General features: G+C 42.4%; 1 protein-coding gene across 1 annotated transcript; it reads left to right on the top strand.

Moving 5' to 3' along the window:
- The first annotated feature begins 18,174 nt into the window (after window positions 1-18,174).
- Window positions 18,175-22,521, top strand: LOC113834073 (spermatogenesis-associated protein 31E1-like). The gene has a single exon (XM_027400960.1). The coding sequence runs from the start codon at window positions 18,175-18,177 to the stop codon at window positions 22,519-22,521; it is 4,347 nt and encodes a 1,448-aa protein (XP_027256761.1).
- The last annotated feature ends 2,314 nt before the right edge of the window (window positions 22,522-24,835 follow it).

Raw genomic sequence — 24,835 nt, 5'->3', positions numbered from 1 at the left:
GAATCACATTGAGTTCCTCTCCATTTAGTTTGAGGTTGGCTTTTGGTTTACAATATATTGATTTTATTTTCTTAAGGTATGTTCCTGTTACTCCTAATCTCTCCAAGACCTTTATCATGAAGGGTGTTGGATTTTGTCAAAGGCTTTTTCAGCATCTACTGAGATAATAATTTTTTTCTTTTTCAGTTTGTTTATATGATTAATTACATTGATGGATTTTCATATGCTGAACCATCCCTGCATCCCTGGAATGAAGCTTACATGATCATGATGGATGATTACTCTGATGTGTTTTTGGATTCTATTTGCAAGTATATTATTGGGTGTTTTCACATCAATGTTCATGAAGGATATCGGTATGTAGTTCTCTTTCTTAGTTGTGTCTTCGTGTGGCATGGGCACCAAGGTGATTGTAGCCTCATAATAAGAGTTTTGAAATGACCCTTCTGCTTCTATTGTGTGGAACAATTTGAATAGTATTGGTATTAGCTCTTCCTTGAATTTCTGTTAGAATTCTACACTGAAATCATCTGGCCCTGGGATTTTTTGTTTGGGGGACTTTTGATGAATGCTTCTATTTCTTTAGGGGTTATATGTCTTTCAAATTTCTCATGTGTTCTTGATTTAATTTTGGTAAGTGATATCTGTGCAGAAAATCGTCCATTTCCTTTAAATGTTTGAATTGGATTTCCTCAGTATCCAATGTTATATCCCTTTGTCATTTCTGATTTTGTCAATTTGCATATTCTCTCTCTAGCTTTTTAACTAGTTTTGATAAAGTTTTGTCTATCTTGTTCATATTCTCTAAGAACCAACTCTTTGTTACATTGATTCTTTGTATTGTTTTCTTTCTTTCTACTTTATTGATTTCAGTCCTCAATTTTATTATTTCCCTGGCATCTACTCCTCCAAGGTTTGTTTGTTTCTCTGTGTGGCTTTGGAGGCTGTCCTGGAACTAGCTCTTGTACACCAGGCTGGTCTCCACCTGCCTGCCTCTGCCTCCAGAGTTCTGGGAATAAAGACGTGCACAACCACTGCATGGTCTTGCAGTTAATTCTCTAGTGCAACTGAATAGTTGCACCAGTCTCTTCATGTGAGTACTTAGTTCTATGACCTTTCCTCTTAGCACTGCTTTCAAAGTGTCTCTTAAGTTTGTGTATATTGCCTCTTCATTTTCATTGAATTCTTGGAAGTCTTTAATTTATTTCTTCGTTGACTCAGGAATGGTGCAATTGCATATTGTTCAATTTCCCTGAGTTTGTAGTTTTTCTGCAATTTGTGTTGCTGTTGAATTCTAACTTTAAAGCATGGAGATCTGATAAGATACAGGGGGTATTCAAAACTCGTTGTGCCTATTGAGGTTTGCTATACAGCCAAGTATGTGGTAGATTTTAGAGAAGGTTCCATGCGGTGCTGAGAAGAAGGTACATTCTTTTATGTTCGGATGGAATGTTCTATACATGTCTGTTAATCCCAATTGGGTCATAACTTCTGTTAGGTCTTTTATTTCTTTGTTAAGTTTCTGTTTGGTGATTTTATCTAGTGGTGACAGTGGGATGTTGAAGTCTCCCACTATATGTGTGAGGATTCATGTGTAATTTGAGTTTCAGTAATGTTTCTTATACAAATGTCTTGTATTTGTATTAGGGGCATAGATGTTCAGAATTGAGAAGTTATCCTGATGGATATTTACTGTAATAAATATAAAATGAGCCTTTTCACCTCTTTTGATTGATTTTAGTTTGAAGTTTAATTTGTTTGATATTAGGATTGCTACTCCAACTTGTTCTTGGGTCCATTTGATTAGAACATCTATCCCAGCCCTTTACTCTGAGGTAACATATGTATGCAGTAGAAGGATGGGTTAAGTCTTTGTTTCCATTCTGTTAGCCAGTGTCTTTTTATAGTAGAGTTAAGACCATTAATACTGTGGGAAATTAAGGACTATTGAGTGTTTATTCCCATTTGTTTGGATTTGGTGCTGGTGGTGGTATTGTGTGTTGATTTACCCCACTTTTACTTTTGGCTTTTGGTAAAGTGGGATTATCTATTAACTATGTTTTGTGAGCGTATTTAACTTCCTTAGGTTGGAGTTTTCCTTCCAGTACTTTCTTTAGAGATGGATTAGAGGATCTGTATTATTTAAATCCTGTTTTGTCATGGGATATCTTGTTTTCTCCATCTATAGTGTTTGAAAGCTTTGCTGGGTATAGTTGTCAGGGCTGGCATCCTTGGACTCTTAGTGTTGTTATAATATCTATCCAGGAACTTATGGCTTCCAGAATTTCCATGAAGATGTCAGGGGTAGTTCTATGTTACTTGGCCTTTTCCTTTTGCTGCTCTTAATATTTTTTTATTCTGTATGTTTGAGTTTTTATTATTATGAAGTGAGGGGACTTTTTTGTGGTCTACTCTACATAGTGATCTGTAAGCTTCTTGTACTTTCATTGGCATGTCTTTCTTTAGGTTGGAAAGTTTTCTTCTATGATTTGTTGAATATGTTTTCTGCACCTTTGAGTTCAGGTTGTTCAACTTCTTCTATACCTAATATTCTTAGATTTGGCATTTTCATGGTGCCTCATATTTCCTGTATTTTTTGTGTTAGGGATTTGTTGGACTTAAGATTTTTTCTTTGGTCTATAAATCTATTCTCCTAGTGTATCTTCAACACCTGAGATTCTCTCTTCCATCTCTTGTATTCTGTTGGTTATGCTTACATCTGTAGTTCCAGATCATTTACCAGATTTTCTAATTCCAGCATTCCCCCAGTCTCTCTCTCTGTGTCTCTCTGTCTCTCTCTGTCTCTCTGTCTCTGTCTCTCTGTCTCTCTTTCTCTGTCTCTCTTTCTGTGTGTGTCCCTCTCTCTCTCTCTCTCTCTCTCTCTCTCTCTCTCTCTCTCTGTGTGTGTGTGTGTGTTGAGTTGTTTCTTGTAATTTTTATCATTTCCTCCATTTCTTGAATTTTTAATTTTTTTCCATTTCTTTAAGTGATTTTCCCATATCATCCCTGAGGGCCTCTATCACCTTCATGAAGTTTTTTTTCATGTCATTCTCTTCTGCTTAGTCTGTGTTGGGTTGCTCAGGTCTGAGAGACTCCCTCTCCTGGTAAAGAGAGACAGGAATACCACAGCGATGTCAACAGACTCAGGATGGCTTGATCTACTGCCTGGGGTGAGTCCACCTGCTGGAAGTCCCCAGGCCAGGAGATCCCAAAGAGTGCCAGTGGAAATTGGACCTGAGGTAAGCACCCATGTTCACCTCTCCTCTGAGTGGGGGCGGGACTAGCACCTTGATGTCAGCAGACTCTGGATAGTTTGGTTTTCCTGGGGTGAATCAACCTGCCAGCAGTCCCAAGGCCAGGAGACCCCAAGGAGGGCAAGGGGAAGTCTAGCCTGAGACAGAGACACATGTGAAAGGCTGGTTCTAAACTCAGATGCCAGTCAGTGTAATCTCCATTATTGTGCTGGTTGATTGATTGGGTCTTCTATTTTCTACTTTAATTAACTACTTTATTAGCATCAAAAACATTTGTTTGGGAAACCATTATTTCTTTCAAAGACTCTTTCATTCCTGTGCCAGCAATATTCTCTTTTTTTCATTTTTAACTAAAACATATTTACATTCCTACTTTTCTCCCTCCAAACCATTGCATACCTGCTCTCCTTCGAATCCATGGCCTATAATTTTTTTACTGGTATCACATGCATAAATGCATTTTTAAGTGTGTCTATACTCCTAAATGTAACGTGTTCAGTCTATATAATGCTACCTGTGTGTATGTTTATGGTGGATAACCATTTTGGCACTGAACGACCAAGCAGTGTGTTCTTTCCTGGGGAAGACCACCTTTCCGACTGCCACCATTCCTCAGTTGCCTCTAGTTTTTTAAGTAAGATTAAGGACTCACAGGCTTTTCCCCATAAAATTTGGCATGTTCATTGGTGTCACCCTTATTCAGCTCATGTTTTGGCAGTAATGTTGGTGAGACTTTATGTGTGTATGTTCTGACATTAGTAGGAGACACAATATCACAGAAAGCTCCCTGATCCTCTGACTCTTGCAATCTTTCTGCCCTCTCTTCTGCAATGTTCCTTGAGCCTTAGCTCTACCACTCTGCATTTTGATTGGTTGCGGTTTTCCACAGTGTTCTCCATTTCTTGAAAGGAAAATTTCCTTGTTGGAGGAAATGCATCTGTGAGTATAAGGACAAATATTTCTAGAAACTTGTCAGGGATTATGCTGCTTTAGTAAAGTAGTGGTTGTATATTCTCCTCCAATCCCCATTACTTCACTACTAATGAGTAATTACCTAGGTTTCCCGTACCAGGCATGGATTCTCTCTTGTCAGGAGGGTCTTGAGACCAATTGCAGAGCTGTTGCCTACTACCAAAGTATGCACACCTTTGGTGATATTTGAGGTGATTCATGAGCATCAGAGATATGTAGGACTGTTGGACACCTCTCTCCTTTGGAAGCTTGCATGATACAACTGATCTGACAGGGAAAAATAAGAAAAAGGGCGCCCTTTAGGGTGATAAAAGATAAGAAGGAGAGGTGGTAAATTAACAAGGTTGCCTGTAAAAGGCAACAGGAATGATACTATTAATGATTTACCTAAAAATTGTAATGTGCAATTCTGTGTATAAATATACATAAATATTTTTAATGAATTTTTCTCACTTGGGCTGAGTGGTGCTCCCACCTGGATTCAAAGATCATCTAAAAAAATCCCAATATGAGATTTCAGAAGCCCCCTTTTGAGTTACTGGACAGAGGTATCCAAGAGAATCCTCAATATATAGCTTACTGTTGTTGCCCCAGATACCAAACACTCTCCCAGGGGTGGAAGGTAAATCCTTATTGCTCAAAAGACCAATGTGTAGGGGAAATGCTGACCATGCTCACTTGAGGGCTCCCACAGGTGATACTGGCCACGAAGACTTGGTCGTTGTCAGAGTGATATAGCAAGGCTTTAAAGATGAGGGACACACGCAATGGGTTCTCCTTTCCCTCTCCCGCCTGGCTGTACAAGACTGTTTCCTTCGAGTGAGTACTTCCTAATAAATCATCTGTTTGTCAAACTAGTTCTGACTGCATTGTGATCCGAATTAATTATGTTCCACTATAACCATGCACTTCATAACAAAGCTCAGAGGCCCCCTAAACTGGAATTGACCTCAATGCCCCATTTCACGGACTATTTTAAGTATTAACTTGACAGTCCAGAAAAATGGTTTCTGTACCTGTGGGTCATGACCTCTCTGAGGGAGGTCAAATAACCCTTTCACAGGGGTTCCATAAGACCATAAGAAAACACAGATAGCTACTTTGCAATTCATAACAGTAACAAAATTATAGTTACAAAGTAGCAACAAAATAGTTTTATGATTGGGGTCACCACAACAAGAGGAACTGTATTAATGGATGTCAGCATGAGGAAATTTGAGAACCACTGGTCTGGAGTCACCTCAGAAGCTATTCTTAGTTGAAAGTCTGCCTAGATCAAATTAGCCTTTGTGTTGTCTGTAGAGCCATTGTCTTGATTGTTAATCAATTCAGAAGACCCTATTGTGGGTGACATCATTCCCTGTGCAGGGAGTCCTGAACTGTATAGGACAGGAGAAAACTAGAGAATGCAAGAAAACAGCATAGATGTATCCATTTCCCTCTGTTCTTGAGTAGGGATGTGATGTGCCAAGGCATTTGATATTCTGGCACTTACTTCTTCACAATAATGATTTTTAATCAAGAATTATAATTCAAATAAAACCCTTTTGACTCTTACATTGATGTTTTTGTCAGGCATTTTATCACAGCCACAGAAATGAAAATAGAACAAACAACAACCAGGGAAGATCATAGGGGCACGCCTGTAAAAATGTACATGACCATTTATGCCACAGATTCTCATATTTTAGAAATGGAAACCAAAATCCTTAATTCAATGAAAGGCAACCCTGACAGATTGCATCCTTGGGATGGTGGGAAACAAAGAGAGTTCTGTAGGGGAAGCTGTAGCCATGCCTCCTTAGGGGCTGGCTACAGGTGTGCCTAACCATGCCTGCGATGGCATGGTCAGGGTGATGTAGAGTGAGAGGTGGTCAGGTGGCCAGTTATGGTTTCTGTTTCACTTTCAGTTTGCTGTACAGACTGCTGCCGTGCCAGCTGTTTAGATAGCTCTGTAAGGCTTTCTCCCTATTAAAATCCCTTGTATTTTTATCTGGCTCTGTATTGGTAATTTTCCCACATTATCTATTGTCAGGAGCGGGACCTTCTAAACCTAGCCTCCATTTGGGGACAGCCTGCTGGTCCCACAGGGACTGCGGCCTAGGCCAGGAAAGCTCGCTCTCTCCACAGGTGCTCCCAGCTGGCAGCCGACCTGCTGCACCACACTTGTACAATCCCGCTGCAGCTGAGCTGCTCAGAACAGTCTGCCCAGCTGGAAGATATCCACAGAGCTCTCCACGGTTACTGTTACAGTTTCTAGCTGCAGGCACCTGACCATCTTGGACTGCGGCCTACTCAAGCCTGTAGGCCTCCTGTCCTTAGCCAAGTGGCCTAGGAAGTAGGCCATGGCTTTCAGCAGGGTCTGCCCCTTCCCCTTGCCACTGGGACGGTAAAGCCGCATTATTTTCAGTGGTTGCAGCCTCAAGGATGTATACTCTCTAAGATAAGTACAGCTGCTTTTGTGACCTCTCCACCGCTGCCACCATCTTGCCTGACCAACCAATGCCAATGGCTGAGTAGCTGAACGCCTTCGCCACCTGCTGGTTAAAGATAGTTACTGCATCTGGAGAAGAAATCATGTAAAATTATGGCAGAATATTTATCATTTGCTAAAATTGGTAATATTTTTGCTTATGTGAATTCAGTGTTTGAGGAGGATGGTAATCTGCAAATTACCAGCCTATATGCCTTATTGGCAGTTAGCTTGCTGGTACAATAATATTACTAGCCAGTTGCCTCATGAACAGGGATCAGGATAACCTCACCACAGCTTTATGAAATGAGGTTTTGGAAAACAGATTAGGTCAGACCACAATTGTGCAGCAAGTAGAACAGAAATTGGATGATAAGCTTGGCTCTCTGTCCAATACACTAAAGACAGAGCTGTCTGTTACCCAAGATGAGATGCAGCATGTTTATGATAAGATAAACACAGAATTCCTCCATGTCTGAGGCATTTAGGCTAGGCTGTCAGAGGACTGTGATGAACTAAAGAATATCTGTAGTCAGGTAGAAACTCAGATAGGCTCTGTTACCCAGAAACTAGATGAAAAGGTGCAAAATACCCAGGATAGGTAGAAGAATTGGACAATGTCATTCAATCAATTATTGAAGCATCTAATTATTGAAGCATTTGTAGCAGATCACAAATTTGAGTCTAGATTTGAAAGTTTGGAAGATAATTTACAGTACAAGGCTGACGGATTAGATAGGTCCATAAGGTCCATTGCTGAGGACTCAAAATCCGCAAACCATGACCTCGAATCTAGACTCCAATACCTAGAAGGCAGTTTCCATACCATACAGATTGCTGCCTAAGGAGGACCATATTAAAGACCTAGAAAAACATGTAGAGGAGCAGTTAGAGCAATTTAGATTCATTAACATGCTTGGAAGCATTCATGATTAAGGAGATCGAAACTTTTCATAAGGATAGCATTACTAGGCTTAAAGATCATTGGGATGCCTCAGAGGCAGAATCACTCCAACCCAAGGCACCTACTCTACCCAGGTATCATGATTATTCTTCAAAGGTGGTTACTCGTACGCCATTAGTCTACCCAGCTACCATGGTAGAAAAGCCAGCTTCCAAGAAACACCCTCAGGGACAGATGGCTTATGTTTTGCAACCTATATAGCTGAAGGATCTTAAGAATATTAAAGAATCAGTTGTCTCATATGTTCTCCATAGCCCATATGTAAAACAAGCTATTGCATTCATGGGCAACCTTTAACAAGGTGACACCCACAGATTGGGAATGATTGGTAGCAGCTGTACTTGAGAATTCATGCCAAATCCAGTGGAAGGCATAGATCAGGGAAGAGACAAATCTCCTTGAGTGTCAAGGCATAAAGGAAGGTTTTGAAGCCCCCCAGATAAGATTATTGGTGAGGGTATTTATGCTAACCCACAGGTTCAGGCTGAATATGACCACCATATACTGTCCCTATGCAGGAAAGCAGCATTAAATGCCTGGGATAAGGTTTGTGAGCCAGGAGAATGCCTAGAAGCTTATACCAGAATAGAACAGGGACCTACACAAGAGTTCTAGGACTTCTTACAAAGGTTACTAGGGCAGTAGAATTATAGGTAACAGGTCCAGAAACAAGACAATCAAATATATATACAGTAGCTTATGAAAATGCAAACCCAATAGGCAAAAGAATACTTTGCCTTTAAATATCAGATCAGCTCTGCTTGAAGAATGGGTTTTGCATGCAGCAAACATTGACTATAATGTCCAAGATACTGGAGCTTGGGTAGGAGAATCCATCTCAAAAGGTTTATAAAGGCAACAGGAGATTATAAGTTCTGTAAGTGACGATGCAAGGATTTGGGAAAGAGAAGCACCTTGCAGAGGTAACATAGGTACCAAGAGGCTAGAGGTTATTGCCACTATGAACCAGACCTTGGGTAGGAAGAGCCTTCCTCAGGAGACCATGAAGGCACCAGGAACCTAGATGTTTCAGCTGTGGTAGAATGGGACATATTAAGAGAAATTGTAGACAAATGAAATCTAACAATGCCAAATACAGAAGGCCAATGACCTCTGTATTGTGTAGATGTGGTAATGGCAGACACTGGACCAATGAATGTAGATCGACCAAGGACATGCAAGGAAACCTGTTAAGGTGGGGAAACACTGAGGGGGGTTTCAAGAAGGACCCCCATATCGAGAAATGTTCGGTCATTCCCAGTAGCAGTGGAAGACAATTTCTCAGAGGACGAATAGATAGTTCTTTGCCTATTGTGAAAAATAATACTGCTCTAGATAGTAGTTTGGATAGCGATGAAGAATCAAATGTGACTGGACAAAATGAGAAATGCATATTTTGGCAAACTTCTATTAATGATAAAAGACCTCAGTTGAAAGTGAAATTTAATAATAAAGCTATTACTTGGATTAGTAGACACTGGGGAGGATGTGACTATTATTACTCAAAAGTCTTGGCCTCATAGAGAGGTGAATGTACAATTTTTAGAAATTGGAACTCTATCTAGAGTTCGACAGAGTCTTAACTCAGTGGTCTACATTGGACCAGAAAGACAGAAAGGGAGACTGAAACCATACGTGGCAAATATAGCTATAAATCTCTGGGGTCCTGATCTCTTACAGCAATGGAATACTCAGATTAATATTCCTCCAGTGTCGGATACAAATTACATACAACCTTTAGGTAGTAGAAAAGATCTGGTAAGACGCTATAGAAAATGGTTACCAACCATCCAGGCTCTACAGAAACCAGGTACAAATGATAAAACTTCAGAAGAGCCAAAGGCCATGCCATTGAAGTGGCTTACAGATAAACCTGTTTGGGTAGGACAATGGCCTATGACCTCTGAGAAGCTAGAGGCTTTAGAAAAGTTAGTACAAGAACAGCTAGAGGCTGGACACATAGAGGAATCTAACAGCCCTTGGAATTTTCCTGTATTTGTCATCAAAATGAAGTCAGGTAAGTGGAGAATGCTGACAGGCCTGAGACGCATAAATAAGGTAATTCAAGCAATGGGCTCTCTGCAACCTGGAATGCCATTGCCTTCTGTAATACCTAAAGGATGGCCTATTAAAGTCATTGATCTAAAAGACTGTTTTTTCACAATACCATTACAGGATAATGATAGATAAAAAATTTGCATTTACTGTACCAACTCTTAATAATTCACAGCCAGTTAGGAGATATCAGTGGAGGGTTTTGCCACGAGGAATGCTAAATAGTCCTACTTTGTGTCAGCACTTTGTACAGCAACCTTTGGAAATAATTTGTAAGAAATTTTCACAATCTCTTGTTTCTCATTGCATGGATTTTATTCTTTTTCGGATCCCAATAAGGAAACTCTGGAATGTATGTTTGAAATGGTGAAGGAAGTTTTGCCTCCTTGGTGGGTACAGATTGCCCCAGAAAAGATACAATGAGGATTCTATTAACTATTTAGGTTACAAGATAGACTTACAAAGAATCAGACCTCAAAAGGTACAAATTAGAAGGGATCGTTATCAAACTCTTAATTATATTCAGACATTATTAGGGAAAATTTCTCAATTACAGACGATTATTGGGGTAGAAGGACATGACTTAAAGCATTCAAAAATGGCCCTTAAAGGTGATAAGGACTTAAACAGTCCGAGAATATTATAGGATGAGGCAGAAAAATAGTTACAATGGGTAGAAAACAGAATATTGGATGCACATGTAGATCAGATAACCTTGATTTAGACTGTATTCTGGTTATCCTGCCATCCAGAAAATACCCTTCTGGGATTCTGATGCAGAGGGACGATATTATATTGGAATGGATATTTCTGCCACATAAACAGAATAAAAAGTTGAAGACATATACAGAAAAGATTTCTGATTTGATTTTAAAGGGCAAATTAAGACTTCATCAACTGACTGCAAAAGATCCAGCAGAAATTATAGTACCTTTAACCAATGAAGAAATTTCCTCCTTATGGAAGGAAAATGAATATTGGCAAATAGCGCTTACTCACTTTTTTGGGAACAATTAGCAACAACTATCCCAAAATTGACAGAATTAAATTCATAAAAAAGACAGTCTGGATCCTCCACGTATTGTAAGACAAACTCCCATTTCTGGAGTTCTTATCTTCTACACCTATGCCAACAAATCAGGTAAGGTTGGTTATAAATCAGGTGAGGTAAATAAAGTAGTTCAATGTCCATATACAACTGTACAGAAGGCAGAATTATACACAATTCTCTTGGTACTCATGGATTTTATAGAACCTCTTAATACAGTTACTGATTACCAATAGGCAGAGAGAGTTGTCTTACACATTGAGTCTGCAGAAGTTTTTCCTAATAATGCAGAATTAACCTCATTGTTTTTATAATTACAGGAAACAATCAGAAACAGAAGCAATCCTCTATACATTACACATATCAGATTCCATACCGGTCTGCCAGGCCCAGTAGCACAAGGCAATGATGAGATTTATCATTTATTAATCAGAAGTGTGCTAGAAGCCTCAGAATTTCCTAAGAAACATCATGTAAATAACAAAGGTTTGAAAAAGAACTTCTCTACCACTTGGCAACCAGCCAAGGAGATAGTAAGAAACTGTTCTACTTCTTCATTTTTATAATCAAACTCCATTGCCAGCAGGTTGTAATCCTAAGGGCATTCCGAGAAATGAGGTTTGGCAGATGGATTTCTTTCACTTTGCAAAATTTGGAAATTTGAAATATGTGCATCCAACTATAGACACATACTCAGGGTTCCAATGGGCTACTGGTTTTAACTCTGAAATAGCTGATTCTGTCATTACACACCTGCTAGAGGTGATGGCAGTTATGGGTATACCTGCACAAATAAAAACTGACAATGCTCTAGCATATGTCTCGACAAAATTGGAACAGTTTTTCAAATATTATAACATAAAGCATGTTACCGGTTTACCACACAATCCTACAGGACAAGCTGTGGTTGAGAGATCTAATAGGACACTAAAGGAGATGCTCAATAGACAGGCTTGGAAGTCTAAACCCTCCAAACATATAATGCATAATGCTTTATTAACACTAAACTTTCTTAATGCCAATGAAAAAGGACAAACAACTGCAGAAAGACACTGGACTACAGAAAAAATGCTGAATTGAATCAGCAGGTATATTTCAAAGATATGCTAACCTCTGTATGAAAACCAGGACATGTGTTACCTTGGGGTAGGGGTTGTGCATTGGTTTCCACAGGAGAAGAAAAACTTTGGATACCATCAAAGTTGATCAAGATTCCAGTTGAAAAGGAAAAACATCTTGACAAGGAGAAGTGACAGGTATTCTACTAAGGTATATCTTATAAACTAAATAGAAACCTCCCAAAGGAAAGGGAAGCGTTTTGATTTTATCTTCACAGGAAAACTCATCTCCAGAAGGCAAAGGACACTGCATGGGTAGATACTTAAGAAATGAAAGTAGCTATAACCATCTAAAGAAAAAAACAAGGAACATGCCATATGGTAAACTTTACAGCTGTCTCTCATAGAATTCTATTTCTCTTTTTCTAGTCCCTATTCAATTAAACCAATGCTGGATTTAGAAGTGGATTTTGCTTTCCTCCTCTAAAATCCAAGCACATTGTTTAACTAAACTTTAGAGTTTCTATATTGTATCAAGAAGCCAATTGATGTAATACAGAATAAGAGAAGAATTTGGGGACTGTCTTTGTCTTTTCTTGGATCTTTCTTTCAATGTGAGCACCCTCTCATAACTGTTATGCTCCCATGGATGCCTTTCCCAGAACGTGTACAAGCAAACATTTCTGTGCTAACTGTTTATGTTTTATTCATACACATCCAATGAAGACCTGCCTGACAGCAATCCCTGGACACCCTGGAAAGAAAATGGGCCACACCTCCTGGACTGCACTAGATCCAGCTTGCTCCACTTCAACGGATACTCTGGCCAGAGCTTTGGGTTCTGACTTCAATCAAGATGAGGATTTCAAGCGAGATCTTCAATCAATGAGTCCCATCTAAAATGGACTAGATACAATAACATTTTCTTCCTAGAGGACCACACATGACTATTGTCGTCCCATTTCAGCAGGAAGTAACTGGGAGGATGCTATGCCCCTTTCCACATTGTTGTCACTTAGAAAAGTATATATATCTAGTTATGGATAGCTTCCTATTGTTTATGGTTGGGATTAGAAGGAGGTGTTCAGGCTTGGACAGCAATTTCAGATGACTTTAGTGTTTAATTAAAATAGACATAGTTAGGATGTGACATAAGCAATTATTGTATCTTCTTATATTTTACCTTTATGATTGTTAATTTTGGATACTTTACACTGTTAAGATTTAATCCTCTTTTAGACTAAAAGGAGAATTGTAGGGGAAGCTGTAGCCATGCCTGCTTAGGGGATGGCTACAGGTGTGCCTGACCAAGCCTGTGAGGGGATGGTCAGGGTGACCTAGAGTGAGAGGCAGTCAGGTGGCCGGTTTCAGTATCTGTTTCACTTTTGGCTTCTTGTAGAGACTGCTGCCATTCTGGCTGGCTAGGTAGCTCTGTAAATAAGGCTTTCTCACTGTTAAAATCCCTTGTATTTTTATCTGGCTCTATTTTGGTAATTAAAGGATGCCTAGGTCAAATTAGCCATTGGGCTTGTCTGTAGAGCCATTGTCTTGATTGTTAATCAAGTCAGAAGACCCTATTGTGGGTGACACCATTTCCTGAGCAGGGAGTCCTGAACTCTATAGGACAGGAGAAAACTAGAGAAAGCAAGCAGACAGCATAGATGTATCCATTTCTGTCTGTTCTTGAGTAGGGATGTGATGTACCAAGGTATTTGAAATTCTGGCCTTTCCTTCTCCACAATGATTATTTTAATCAAGAATTATAATAGAAATTAAACCCTTTTGACTCTTTTATTGATGTTTGTCAGGCATTTTATCACAGCCAAAGAAATGAAAATAGAACACACAACAAACAGGGAAGATCATAGGGGCACGCCTGTAGAAAATATAAATGACCATTGATATCACAGATTCTCAGCATTTTAGAAATGGAAACCAAATTCCTTAATTCAATGAAGGAGAATACTGACAGACTGAATCACTGGGATGGTGAGAAACAAAGAGATTTCCCATGAAAATGAAAAAAGCAATTCCACTTCAACATCACACTGGAACCCATAGTTGGTGAACCAGGGATGAGCAAATGAAACAAAAAAGCACAGAGTTTTGGGAAGGAGAAAAGAAGGTGTTTTTCCTTTTGCAGACATCAAGTTTGTCTAGCCAGAAACTCTGGGAATCAATAAGAAAATATCTTGAATAAGTGGCCACACGAAACATAAAAAATTAAAAGATTATTATATAAAAAGAAGTCTACTCTGTCTTTGAATACATGTAATAAATGAATTGAAAGCATAAATGCAAATAGCCACAAATAAAGTACTCAGATAAATATCTAAAAGTATAACAAGGAGCATGTGAGGAATGACAGAACACTGTGACTGAAGGAGTCAGAGGAAATGGCTAGATGTTAAAAATATAAGAAAACTCACATTAGGAGTTGCTATGTAGACTCAGTGTCAAATTTTCCTCTGTGGGTCTGGTTTGAAAGAAAATGGCTCCCATATGCTCATGTATTTGAATGCTTGATCCACAGTTAGGAGAAACTGTTTGGAAAGGACTTGGAGGTATAGAATTGTTGGAGGAGGTGTGTCCTTGGGAATGGGCTTAGAAATTTCAAAAGCCCACCCCATTCCAGTATGCCACTCTCCTTGACCCCTTGCTTTTCCATCATATGTAATCTCTCAACTTCCAATTAGGCACCATGCATGCCTGTCTGCTGCCATGCTGCCATGCTGATGGACATGGACTCACCATCTAAAGCTGTAAGCCTCAGTGAACTCTTCTTTTTATGAGTTGTCTTGGTCATGGTGTCTCCTTGAAGCAATAGAAAAGTAATTAGGACAGCAGCTGGTACTAGTACTGAGGTACTGCTGCCACAGACCTGACCATGCTGGGTTTTTGAATAATGTTCAAGAATTTTGGACATTGCACTGGGAAAGTAGCTGAATGCTGTAAACAAGGCTTTAAGGGAAGTCCTAGCATGAGCTTGGAAAACAATAGTGCTAAGAGCAATGTGCACTATGGAGGACCAGGTCAATAGATTCCAGAGGGAATGGCATTAGCTTCCAGGGTAGACACAGTTCTTGTGATATTTTGAGCAAAACCATGAGTGCTTTCTGTCCTTGTCCAAAGAGTCTGACTGAAGAAATCATTGGACTAAGCTGGGCTCTGGTGGTGCGTGCCATTAATCCCAGTGCTCCGGAGGTAGAGGCAGGTGGATCTAGGCCAGTTCAACACCAGACTGGTCTCCAGAGCAAGTGCCAGGACTGGCTCCAAAGCTACACAGAGAATCCCTGTCTCGAAAAAACAACAACAACAAAAAAGTCTTTGGACTAATACCCTATATTTTACTAGGCAAAGAAGCTTTCAAGAAAGTTTAACATTGACTCCACTGTGTGGTACTTAGAGATCAATGTTATACAGATGTACAATGAAAAATAGCAAGCAAGGCAGAAGATAATACAAATGTACAGGTTGAGGAGGAAAAAGAGCACCCAACAGTTAAAGTTGGAGCCTTGGTTGGTACTGAAAAACATTGAGCGGAAAGGAATAAAAGGAGTGGTACCCTCAGGGCAAGATCCTACCCTTCTATTCCTGCAATCTGTGAGAAGACAAGTCCTTAAGGGATGACGTGTCCCAAAAGAGCAACAGAGAATCAAAGCTTATGCCAATACAAGAAGGGCCCCTGTTTCCAGGTTTTATCCATTGCTGGCAGCAGAACTTCACAACATTGGTTGTATGTTTCTGACATTAGAGTCATGAAGGAAACATAAGTGAAGGGGTTGTGGAAAGCTGCTGCAGCCAGTATCTGTCAGAGTGTCCCTGCATGGAAGCCAGGGATGCCATTAGGTGAAGCTGTGAAGGTGAAACCTGGATTTGACTGGACACCACAAGATATTGAAGATACTGGAGCCACAGGATACCTTCCAAGGAAAGCTGCTAAGAGGGAGTGGAATCAGCCCAAGTAAAAGAAGTCCATCGCAGTAAAAACAGCAGAACTGTGTGGGAGAGGTTAAAAGCCTTTGATACCAGACATTAAAATGGAGTGTTTGGAGTTTGCCTTCCTGTGTTTTGTTTTATTTTTGTCCCGTATTTCCTCACTGAACCTGTACTCTTTTCTCCCTTTTGGAATGAGAATATGGATTCTGTGACATTGTATGTTGAAACCTACAATCTGAGTTTTGATTTTATAGGAGGGTACAATGAAGAGATTGTCTTGAGACTGGGAAGGGAATTTGGACTTTTAAAATAATGTTGAAATTGGTAAAACTATGAGGACTTTAAACTATGAAATTTGACTAAGGTAATTTTGTTTATGATGTAGCTAAAAGACTATGAGAGGAAGTGAAAGGATTGTGATGGTTTGAATAAACTCCATAGGCACATATATTTGAGTGCTTGGTCTCCAGGTTGTAGAACTGTTTGGGAGGGATCAGAAGGTGTGGCTTTTGGAGGAGGCATGTCACTGTAGGTTTCAAATGTGAGGTTTCAAAAGCCCACAGAACATGGACAATCCCCACACTGGGAGAAGGGAAGGAAATAAAATGGAGAAGACTGTATATCTGTTAGAATGTGTAGGTGGAATTGGAAACTTTGGAGGATGGACAAACTGTAAAGGTTGGAGTTAGGGGAGGGATTGTTCTCTCAACTCTTCCTACCCCTCCCCCACCCTTGAAGCCCTTTGTGACATAGAGACAAGAGCTCTGTGATGCAGGCCCAGACACAGCTGCCAAGTCCAAGAGAGAACTCTCAGAGTTCAGTTGCATGAGAGCAACAGTGCGATTCAGACGGAGAATTTTCTCTCTCTTTTGGAAAGCATGGATACTTCCTGGCTGACACCCAGCTTCACCACTTGGGCAATGGACATGATCTTGGCCTTTGTGTGTGGGCTGGGGGTCTTCCACCTCTTATTACCCTACCTCCCCGATATCTCACCTTCACCTCAACCAGCAGAACACATCACTGCAAAAATGGTAAGAAAGGCTTAGCTCCAAACCAACAGAGAATAGTTCCACCCTCCTCTCCTTTTATAGGCTCTACCTTTCAAATAAAATAGGGAGGTGGCTGACAGGGGATCTCAGCCAACAGCAGAACCCTACCCTCTCAAAAGTAGCAGGTAGGGCAGAGGGGAGAATGGGAGCCAAGATGTCTCCTTTCACACTGTCCACACCTGGGAGAAGCCCTGAGACTGTGGTCAGGGAAGGTGTTCCTGGGATGGTTAGGGACCTCTGAGAAGAGAAAGGTTCTGAGCACTGGTTCCTATGTCACCCTCTAACATACAACTTTATAGGGTCAATGGAGGTGACACAGAGGGACATGAGCTCCAAAAGATGAGTGGCCTCTGGCCTCAGGAGGTGACTGCTGGTAGTTCAGAGTGAGACTTTGGTTCCTGAGCCGAACACTGACCAATGACACTCATGGTGGTTCTCACAGAGATAGCCCCCATTTGTGTTTTCCAAGAGGAAAAGAACACATATTTGCCCACATTGTGGATAAGAGAATGGAGCAGCATGTGCTGTCTGTCTCTGTCAGGTGGTGAAGAGGGTGCACAGCAAGGTCAAAAAGAAATACAGGATCCTGAAAGGTAGGCTACTCCCTTCCCCTGGAAAGGTGACATCATCACCTGTCCCTGAGTGATCACAACACATGAGTTTCAGAACCCTGGAGGAGGCAGCTCCTGGGAAAGAACCCAGAATTGAAGACACTTCCCAGGTTCTGTGCACAGACTGATGCCTTGGATGGTCTGGATTGGGTGATGCCTGGGAAGGGGTAGTGTGGGGGGAAGTAGAACCTTGCTAAGGGGATTTGGGGGCAAATTGGTTGTTTAACTTCTCTGAGACATATTCCACCTTCACAACACTGGTCCTTCCCTCCATTCCACAGGGAGATTAAGAAGCCCATGGAATTCCTTAGAAGTGGAAGCTCCTGCCCCATGGCCTTGTCCTGCCCCTCATGTGCCTTGCTGTCAAGGCATTTGGGCATGCAGCATTGCTCAGATGCCTGAGCTCCTGTTTAACCTTCCTTTGCTACTGAAGGGACATTTCTTTCAGTCTCTGGTAAGAAACCAGGTCCCTCCTTATCCCACCATAACCGAGTCTCCATTTACAGGTTATAGAGGCAGCAGGAAGAAAACTAAGGAGGACAAGGTACTGGTTTCAGTTATGCAGAGGTGAGCCATCTCCATTCATTCTGTCTCTTCATTACTTGCCTATTATGTGATGTGATCTCCCACAACCATGCCATGAGGCTGTCAAGGGAATAGGGACCTCTGCATGGGTGGGATCTGAGTACAGTCCTGGAGATTAAGATAACCGGTTCTTGTACAAATCAGAGGGTAGAATAAAGGTCTGATGGGTCCTTCCCTACTCAGCTTGCCCAAACTCCTGGCCCATGTGCTCATTGCTGCAATTTCATGTCCTGTCTCCCACAGCATGCTAAGGAGGCTTGTCAATGCCATCAGCTTTTGCCGGCAATTAAGACAAGATACCTTAGGTGAAGTGTCCAACCCAGAAGTTGCCAGAATCAACCAGCGACTTCAGCAGCCCAGAGAGGAGACTGTGGACACAGATTTGTCCCTAGCAGATTCCTTTGCTCCTCTCAAGGAACACCTGCTGCCAAAAGATTCTAAAATCTTGTCACCTGTCCTGCTGAATGCCCTAGCTTCTATTGAGTCACAGTTGTCTAGGAGAGCCTCTCAGCCACCAGAGACCTTGACTCCAGGAAGATGCTGTTCACCACCAAGGGCACATGCCCAAACATCTCATCCTCCTGATCCTGTGGTATATTCTCCATCCTTGCCAAATAGCAGGATGGAGGCTCTTAAGTGTGACCGAAAAGCATTGGGAACCCCGCAGAGCACACCTCTGCCAGGTTTGCCTTCTCCCATACCAAACACATTAGGCCTTATCCATGCGAAAAGGCCTAATAGAGTCACACCAGGTATTAACCACACAAGTAGGCCTACCTTGACCATCCCAGGCCTTAACAACTCATGCAGGCCTAGCCCAACCACTCCAGGCCTTGAACATCCAAGCCGGCCTTCCTCAAACACACCAGGTCGTTACAATTCAAGCTGGCCTGCCTCAGGCACTTCAGGCCTTGATCTGAAGACAAGCAGGCCTTCCTCAAAAATATTATGCCTTAACAACACATGCCTACCCACCACCACCTCTGTAGGCCTTAAAAACTCATGCAAGCCTACCTCAAACATGCCAGGCCGTGAGTATTCAAGTAGGCCTACCCCAAACAGTCCAGGCCTTAACACCTCAAATAGGCCTATCTCTACCAGTACAGGCCTTAAGAACACAAACAGGCCTACCTTAACCACTACAGGTCTTGAACAGTCAAGCAGGCCTAGCTCAACAGCTGGCAGCCTTGACAACTCAAGCAGGTCTACCACAAGCAGTCCAGGCATTCACCAATCCATTAAGCCTACCTCAACAACCGCAGGCCTTAACTACTCAAACAGGCCTACCTCAACTTCCACAGGCCTGCACCAATCAAACAGATCTGTGTCAGGCCCTTCCTGGTCCAACTTAGCTGACAAAAGCAGCTGCCACCCCAACTCATCACATGGTGAGTCCTGGCAAGGACCTCTTTCTCTTACCCTCCAAGAGCCCTCAATCTGGACAGGACCCACTAACAGGCAGATAGAGGCTGGGGAGCTCACATTCATCAAGCCAGATGTCCAAGAGACACTGGAATATCAGATAAGTAAGATAGTAGAGCTCAAAATATGGAAAGAGAAAGGAAAATCTGATAACGACTTGCGCTGTATGGGCAATATGCTAGAGTCCTGGAACAGCAAGGAGATCACCACCACCTCATGCCCCTTCTGGTGTCCAAACAGCAAATCTGAGCAGTTTTCAGGCCATCACCAATTATGCTACGAAAAGGTCTCTGGCAACCATGTACATGTGACATACAGCCAGTATTTCTGGGGTCTCCCCTTCCTCCACAGTGAGTCCCTTGTGGCGACTGTGAATATGGCACAGTCAACACTAGATCCCCCCTCCATCTTCTTCAATGGACTTTCTCCTTATATTCCAATACAAATTCTGTCTGATGTACCTCGAAGGCTCATTCCTCCAAAGCCCTTGCTTCAACCCTTAGACAAATCCCAACCTTTAACTACAAAGATGTCTGACACTGGAGCAGGAATGACTGAAATCCAAACACAGGCCTGTGACCCAAACTCTCTCCAAAGGCTACCGTGCAATTCAGTTTTAGTTAGTAATAGGGCGGCTTCTTACTTTAATGCTTCGAGATACCAAGTTACTGTCCCACCTGCTGTTCAACACCTAGAGGAACATATTTTGAACAAAGTCAAAGAAAGTAGGAACAAGCTACCGGACAGGGTTACAAAATCACAGGAAGCATTTCTTGAACTCACTTCAAAGAGGCAGACCTCCCAGGGCAGGGTTTCCCTTGTCCACCTCCCAGGGGAAATCACTGACCCCCAGCTCCAGGAGCACCTAGAGCAACACTTAAAAAAACGATACATTCAACTCCATGGCCAAAGTCCTGACAAGGACTTTGAGCTATGTTTGGACCTGTTAAAGCCTCAGGAGGAACCCCAAGGAATGGGCCAGGCAGAAGTGAATCATGGGTCTGCATGTCCCTCAACACTGAAAGATGAAGACAGTCAACCTCCACAGAGAGTCTCACCAAACTTTCCAGAGTTAGCTCAACTCCTGAGTGACCCATGCAAGACTATAACCAACTGTCCAGAAACAGTATTGAAAAATCTGGACAGGAGCCCAAAAGATTCACTGGGCAAAGTTCTGGAGATTATGCCTGATGTAGAGGTGGAATCCAGCTACACAAGACACGAAAGAAGTGACACACAAAATGTTTCCCCTGTGGGACCAGATAAGCAGCAACTAGAAGGTACACTGGTAATCCACTTAAGCAGCAAGTGCAAGGATATCAACCACAGTAAGATGCCCATGGCAAAAACATCCTTCCAAGATTTGAGCACCTACAATAAAGATTCTAATGGGCCTTCCTTCCTAGATGCTGGCACACAGAAGATGCTGGAAACACATCTTACCAGACGTCTAGTGAGGCACAGATGGAGTCTGCCCCTCAGAGGCATCAAGACCATACATGTTTTTCAGAGGAAAAAGGCTGTATCAACATTGCCTTTTCCACAGACCTCCAATGTCTACTTGTCCTTTGGGGACTCTGGAGATGATTCCATTTCCACCACGGCCAGTGTCCTGTTGGAAACTTTTCAGCAAGCCCCAGAAGAGACAGTAATGAAAGGAGATTCCCCTGTGGAATCCACACAGAACTCTCCTCCTGCACTCCAGCTGGAAGACCTGACAGCTACTCCACACAGTGACAACTCTATACCCTCTGAGGCCTCTACAACTATCCAGGAGGATAGCTCCACAGCTTTGTCCACCAGACAGGACCTCATAGGCCGAGCATGGCACCATAATAACGTTCTTAAATCTTCTTTAGGCAACCCAGAGCCAATTCCAGACCTAGTCAGAGGTATGTGTCAGTCACCAGGGAATGAGTATGGGTCATCAAGAGATAAATACCAAGGGGCTAGGAACAACAGCTCGGCATCTCTGTCACCAAGTAGTAGGAATACCAGGGAGCTGGAGGAGGTAGAGGAGGAAGACTCATGTGAGTTGGCACTCACCAAGCCTGCTCGGGAGCTGGGAAACTCTTCATCCAACAATAAACATCTAAGGGATTTTGGATCTCTCAAGATCACTGAAATTTCACCTTCTAGAACTATAGATCACATGCCGGAAGCCTCAGGCCAGCGCACACGTCGCTGCTTGGCTCCTCCTGTTGTGCTACAGGACTGTGCCACTGGGGTATTCCTTCAAGATTGTGCCCCTGAGGTTCTGCTTGCTGCTGATATCATGGCCTCCAGGGCCTCACAGTCCAGCAGCAAGACCAAGTCCACTACAAGAACATCAATCTCCCAGGACAGGTACCCTTTCTCTTCAAGAGAAGGGGCTGTCCCCAAGAAATCTATACCCCAGGAACCATGGAATAGCCACATCTTTGGTCCGAATTACCAAAAAGAGGACTTTAAATGTCCCAGGCAGTACATATGTCATTCAGGGAAAAGGCCTGCCCATGATGCCAAGTCACATAGTCATGAAAAGAAAATTGTGGACATGATAAAAAACTTTGTATTGTCAATTTTTAACCCCAAAGGGAAAGTTCAACCAAACTCAAGACAAAAAGTCAAGGCCTCATCATCACCAACCCAAAGCCAAGAGTCAGTAGCAAACAGGGTGTTTATGCCACACAAGGTCACTGAAGGACAGGACCAGAAAACCTCTGCTGGATGGGTCTCAGTGGAGAAACACCGGGTTCACCATAGGAGTGCTCCCTCTAGTAATTTGCAGGAACCAACCAAAGCTTCAATGAGTAGGCATGTCTGCCATCATAGGATTCCTAATGTGGAATCAAAGATAACACAAGGAAACACTAGCTGTGTTCAGCAAGCTAACTCCATCGTACGTAGCCACCCATCCACACACAAATCAATGCCCTATGGTAACAGCTGGGCCCAGGTGTTGGGACAACCTGTGTCCCAATATGCCAATGTTCAGCAAATGTCTCAGGTACCTCGTGTGCCAGGGACCCCCGTTCATTGCCCTAGGCACTGCTGCTGTAGAAGTGTATATGGTGGAAAAGCGAGTGCCTTTCCAAATTTAAAGTAATTAAACTTTTAGGCATTCATTACTTACTCTGTGTATGTTTTATCTGGAGGTATTTTCTTCAGCGCAAGGCTACATGAAAATGTCTGCATCTGGTCCACTGCTTCTGGAGGGGATACGCTCCACAAATTTCAGACAGTGGCTGTTGAGGTCTCACCTTCACTAGTTCTATCATTGTAGCTACTGTTAATTATACTGTGATTACAGAAACAGAAGTGTTAATAATTTTTGTGGCCTGGGTAGTGTCAACCCTATAAGATAAATACAAGAAGTCTTTACTATTGATGTGGGGATCCCAAATAAAACCTATAAGACCAAATCAAGTCTTGAGGGTTGGCAGACATATAGGTTAACCATATCAGACCCCCCCCCCTTAGGTCCAGCTCACCAGGTCTTTCTCATGATTTGCTCTAACATGAGTTTGTGTAACTGTGGACAGAGCCTCCAGAGAGCCTGCTCAATGTCACAAAGTAGGCACTGATGACAAAGTAGGAGAATAATGACCTCTGGATATCCTGCCAAGAAATAAAGGAACTAGTTAGCCTCAGGACCCCCTACACACACCTTAATCTAGTTTGCCAACATGATGAGTTCTCCATGCTTAGCCTGCATGACAAAACAGTGTTACCCTGCCCTGTGTCACCCAATACCAGAAAGGTGGACAGCATGGAACCTACAACTTTTCATCTTAGTGGCAGCTCAAGAGTTGTTGCTGAGGGTCTCATTGTGCCTGGTCATTTGCTCTTTCTTCTGGTCCACTATATTCAATACACATCTTACTGTGTGATTAGCCCAAGGAGGGAGGTAGAAAATAGGAAGTTTGGAGCCAAGGCAGGAGGCTCTATAACATGAGGATGCTCTAAAATTTTCCATGCATGTGAAGCTTCTGCCCTTCCTGTATAGACTGTGGACATTGGGGGCGGAGTCACTCACCTTGGTCTCACCCCAGGCTCTTCACCTTGGGCTGTAGGAGCCCTTTAGCTTTCAGTGACTTGAAACAAATGCAAGGAAAGAAGATTAACTTCCTAACAGTAGGTCTAGTTATCTGCATGCTCTTTCCTTCCCGATTCTTGATACAAACTACTGGAAAGGCCTGAAATTAGTGATTCTGCTGGTCACTCTAGCCTGGTGGGCTTTGCACACCCATGTTGTGTCAATGTTACTGCCAAAAGAAAGGAGGATACCTTTAAAGGGCTGAAGGGATGCACTGTGGCCACAAGGTAATTCCTTCTAGGCCTGCAGCCCTGTATTCCCATGAGACCTGAAATGGCCTCCCCACAGGGAATCATCACACGGTGGAAGTGACTTATACAATGTGCATGTGCTCTTTGGATCTCTGAGCAGGCCAAAAGGATCCCTTCCTGGGCTTCACTCATCTTCCACCCCAAATTTCCTTGCCCTAGTCTCTCTTCTCTTAGGAACCAAGGGGAGCGGGGTAACTGCAAGCAAGAGCATCCAATTCCCATAATTAACTTGCTCACCAAAGGCCACCAGTATACAGCTCCAGTAGTGTCATTTATTCCCTTGTAGAAAACTTTGTTCCAGAAGGTACCACCAAAGTAAATGATATGGACATGGGGCCTGTTCTGGCACACTTACCGAGAGTCTATATGTGATACTCAGCAGCTCTTTAGGAGTGGATATGGAAACTTCACTCCTCTTCTGAGCTAGTCCTGTATCAATGATCACAGCCTCCACATTAGTCCCAGAAACCAAAGTGAAGCCACGACCCTAAGGATGGCACTACTGGGACCTATCAGGAATCCAAGGGGCACATTTAGATCCAGTAAAGACATGGGTGTGGGTCTTGTTTTCCTTGAGGTACAAGTGCTAGAGACAGTGGTACCAGCAGACCGGGAAGCAGCAGGAATGGGACTGCCTTGTCAAGTATAGTGGTATTCCTTGGGCCTGGAGTAACTCACAGAGACCTGTACAGTAATGATCACTGATAGATTCCCAAAGAGATCTCCACAGAGTAAGTCCAGGCTATATATTCACCCTGAGAAACATCCCAGAATTCCAGAAACTAATTCCAGAGACTTTTGTGGATCAAAACATAAGAGCTACAAACATCTCCACAGAGAATCACACAAAAGGAGGTAGCTACAGAGTCCTTAGCAGAACTCCACAGAAAGAGACCCCCCAAATCCTTTCCAGAGATCCAAGCAGAGACAGACTTCCCTAACACAGAACCCACACACATCTTTCAAGTCCCTGAGAGAAATCTACATTGACATTCTCTAGTCTCAGAGATCTTCACAGATCCACCTATACGTCCTCACAGATGTCCATAGACATTTGCAGAAAACCACCTAGT

Source organism: Cricetulus griseus, chromosome 2 (genome assembly GCF_003668045.3).
Source record: "Cricetulus griseus strain 17A/GY chromosome 2, alternate assembly CriGri-PICRH-1.0, whole genome shotgun sequence".
Taxonomy (NCBI): domain Eukaryota; kingdom Metazoa; phylum Chordata; class Mammalia; order Rodentia; family Cricetidae; genus Cricetulus; species Cricetulus griseus.
This window is presented reverse-complemented; position numbering and strand designations above follow the sequence as displayed.

Excerpts from the sequence above, each read along its gene's own strand:
- LOC113834073 (XM_027400960.1), top strand. The coding sequence starts at position 18,175 with ATGGGTCCTTCCCTACTCAGCTTGCCCAAACTCCTGGCCCATGTGCTC.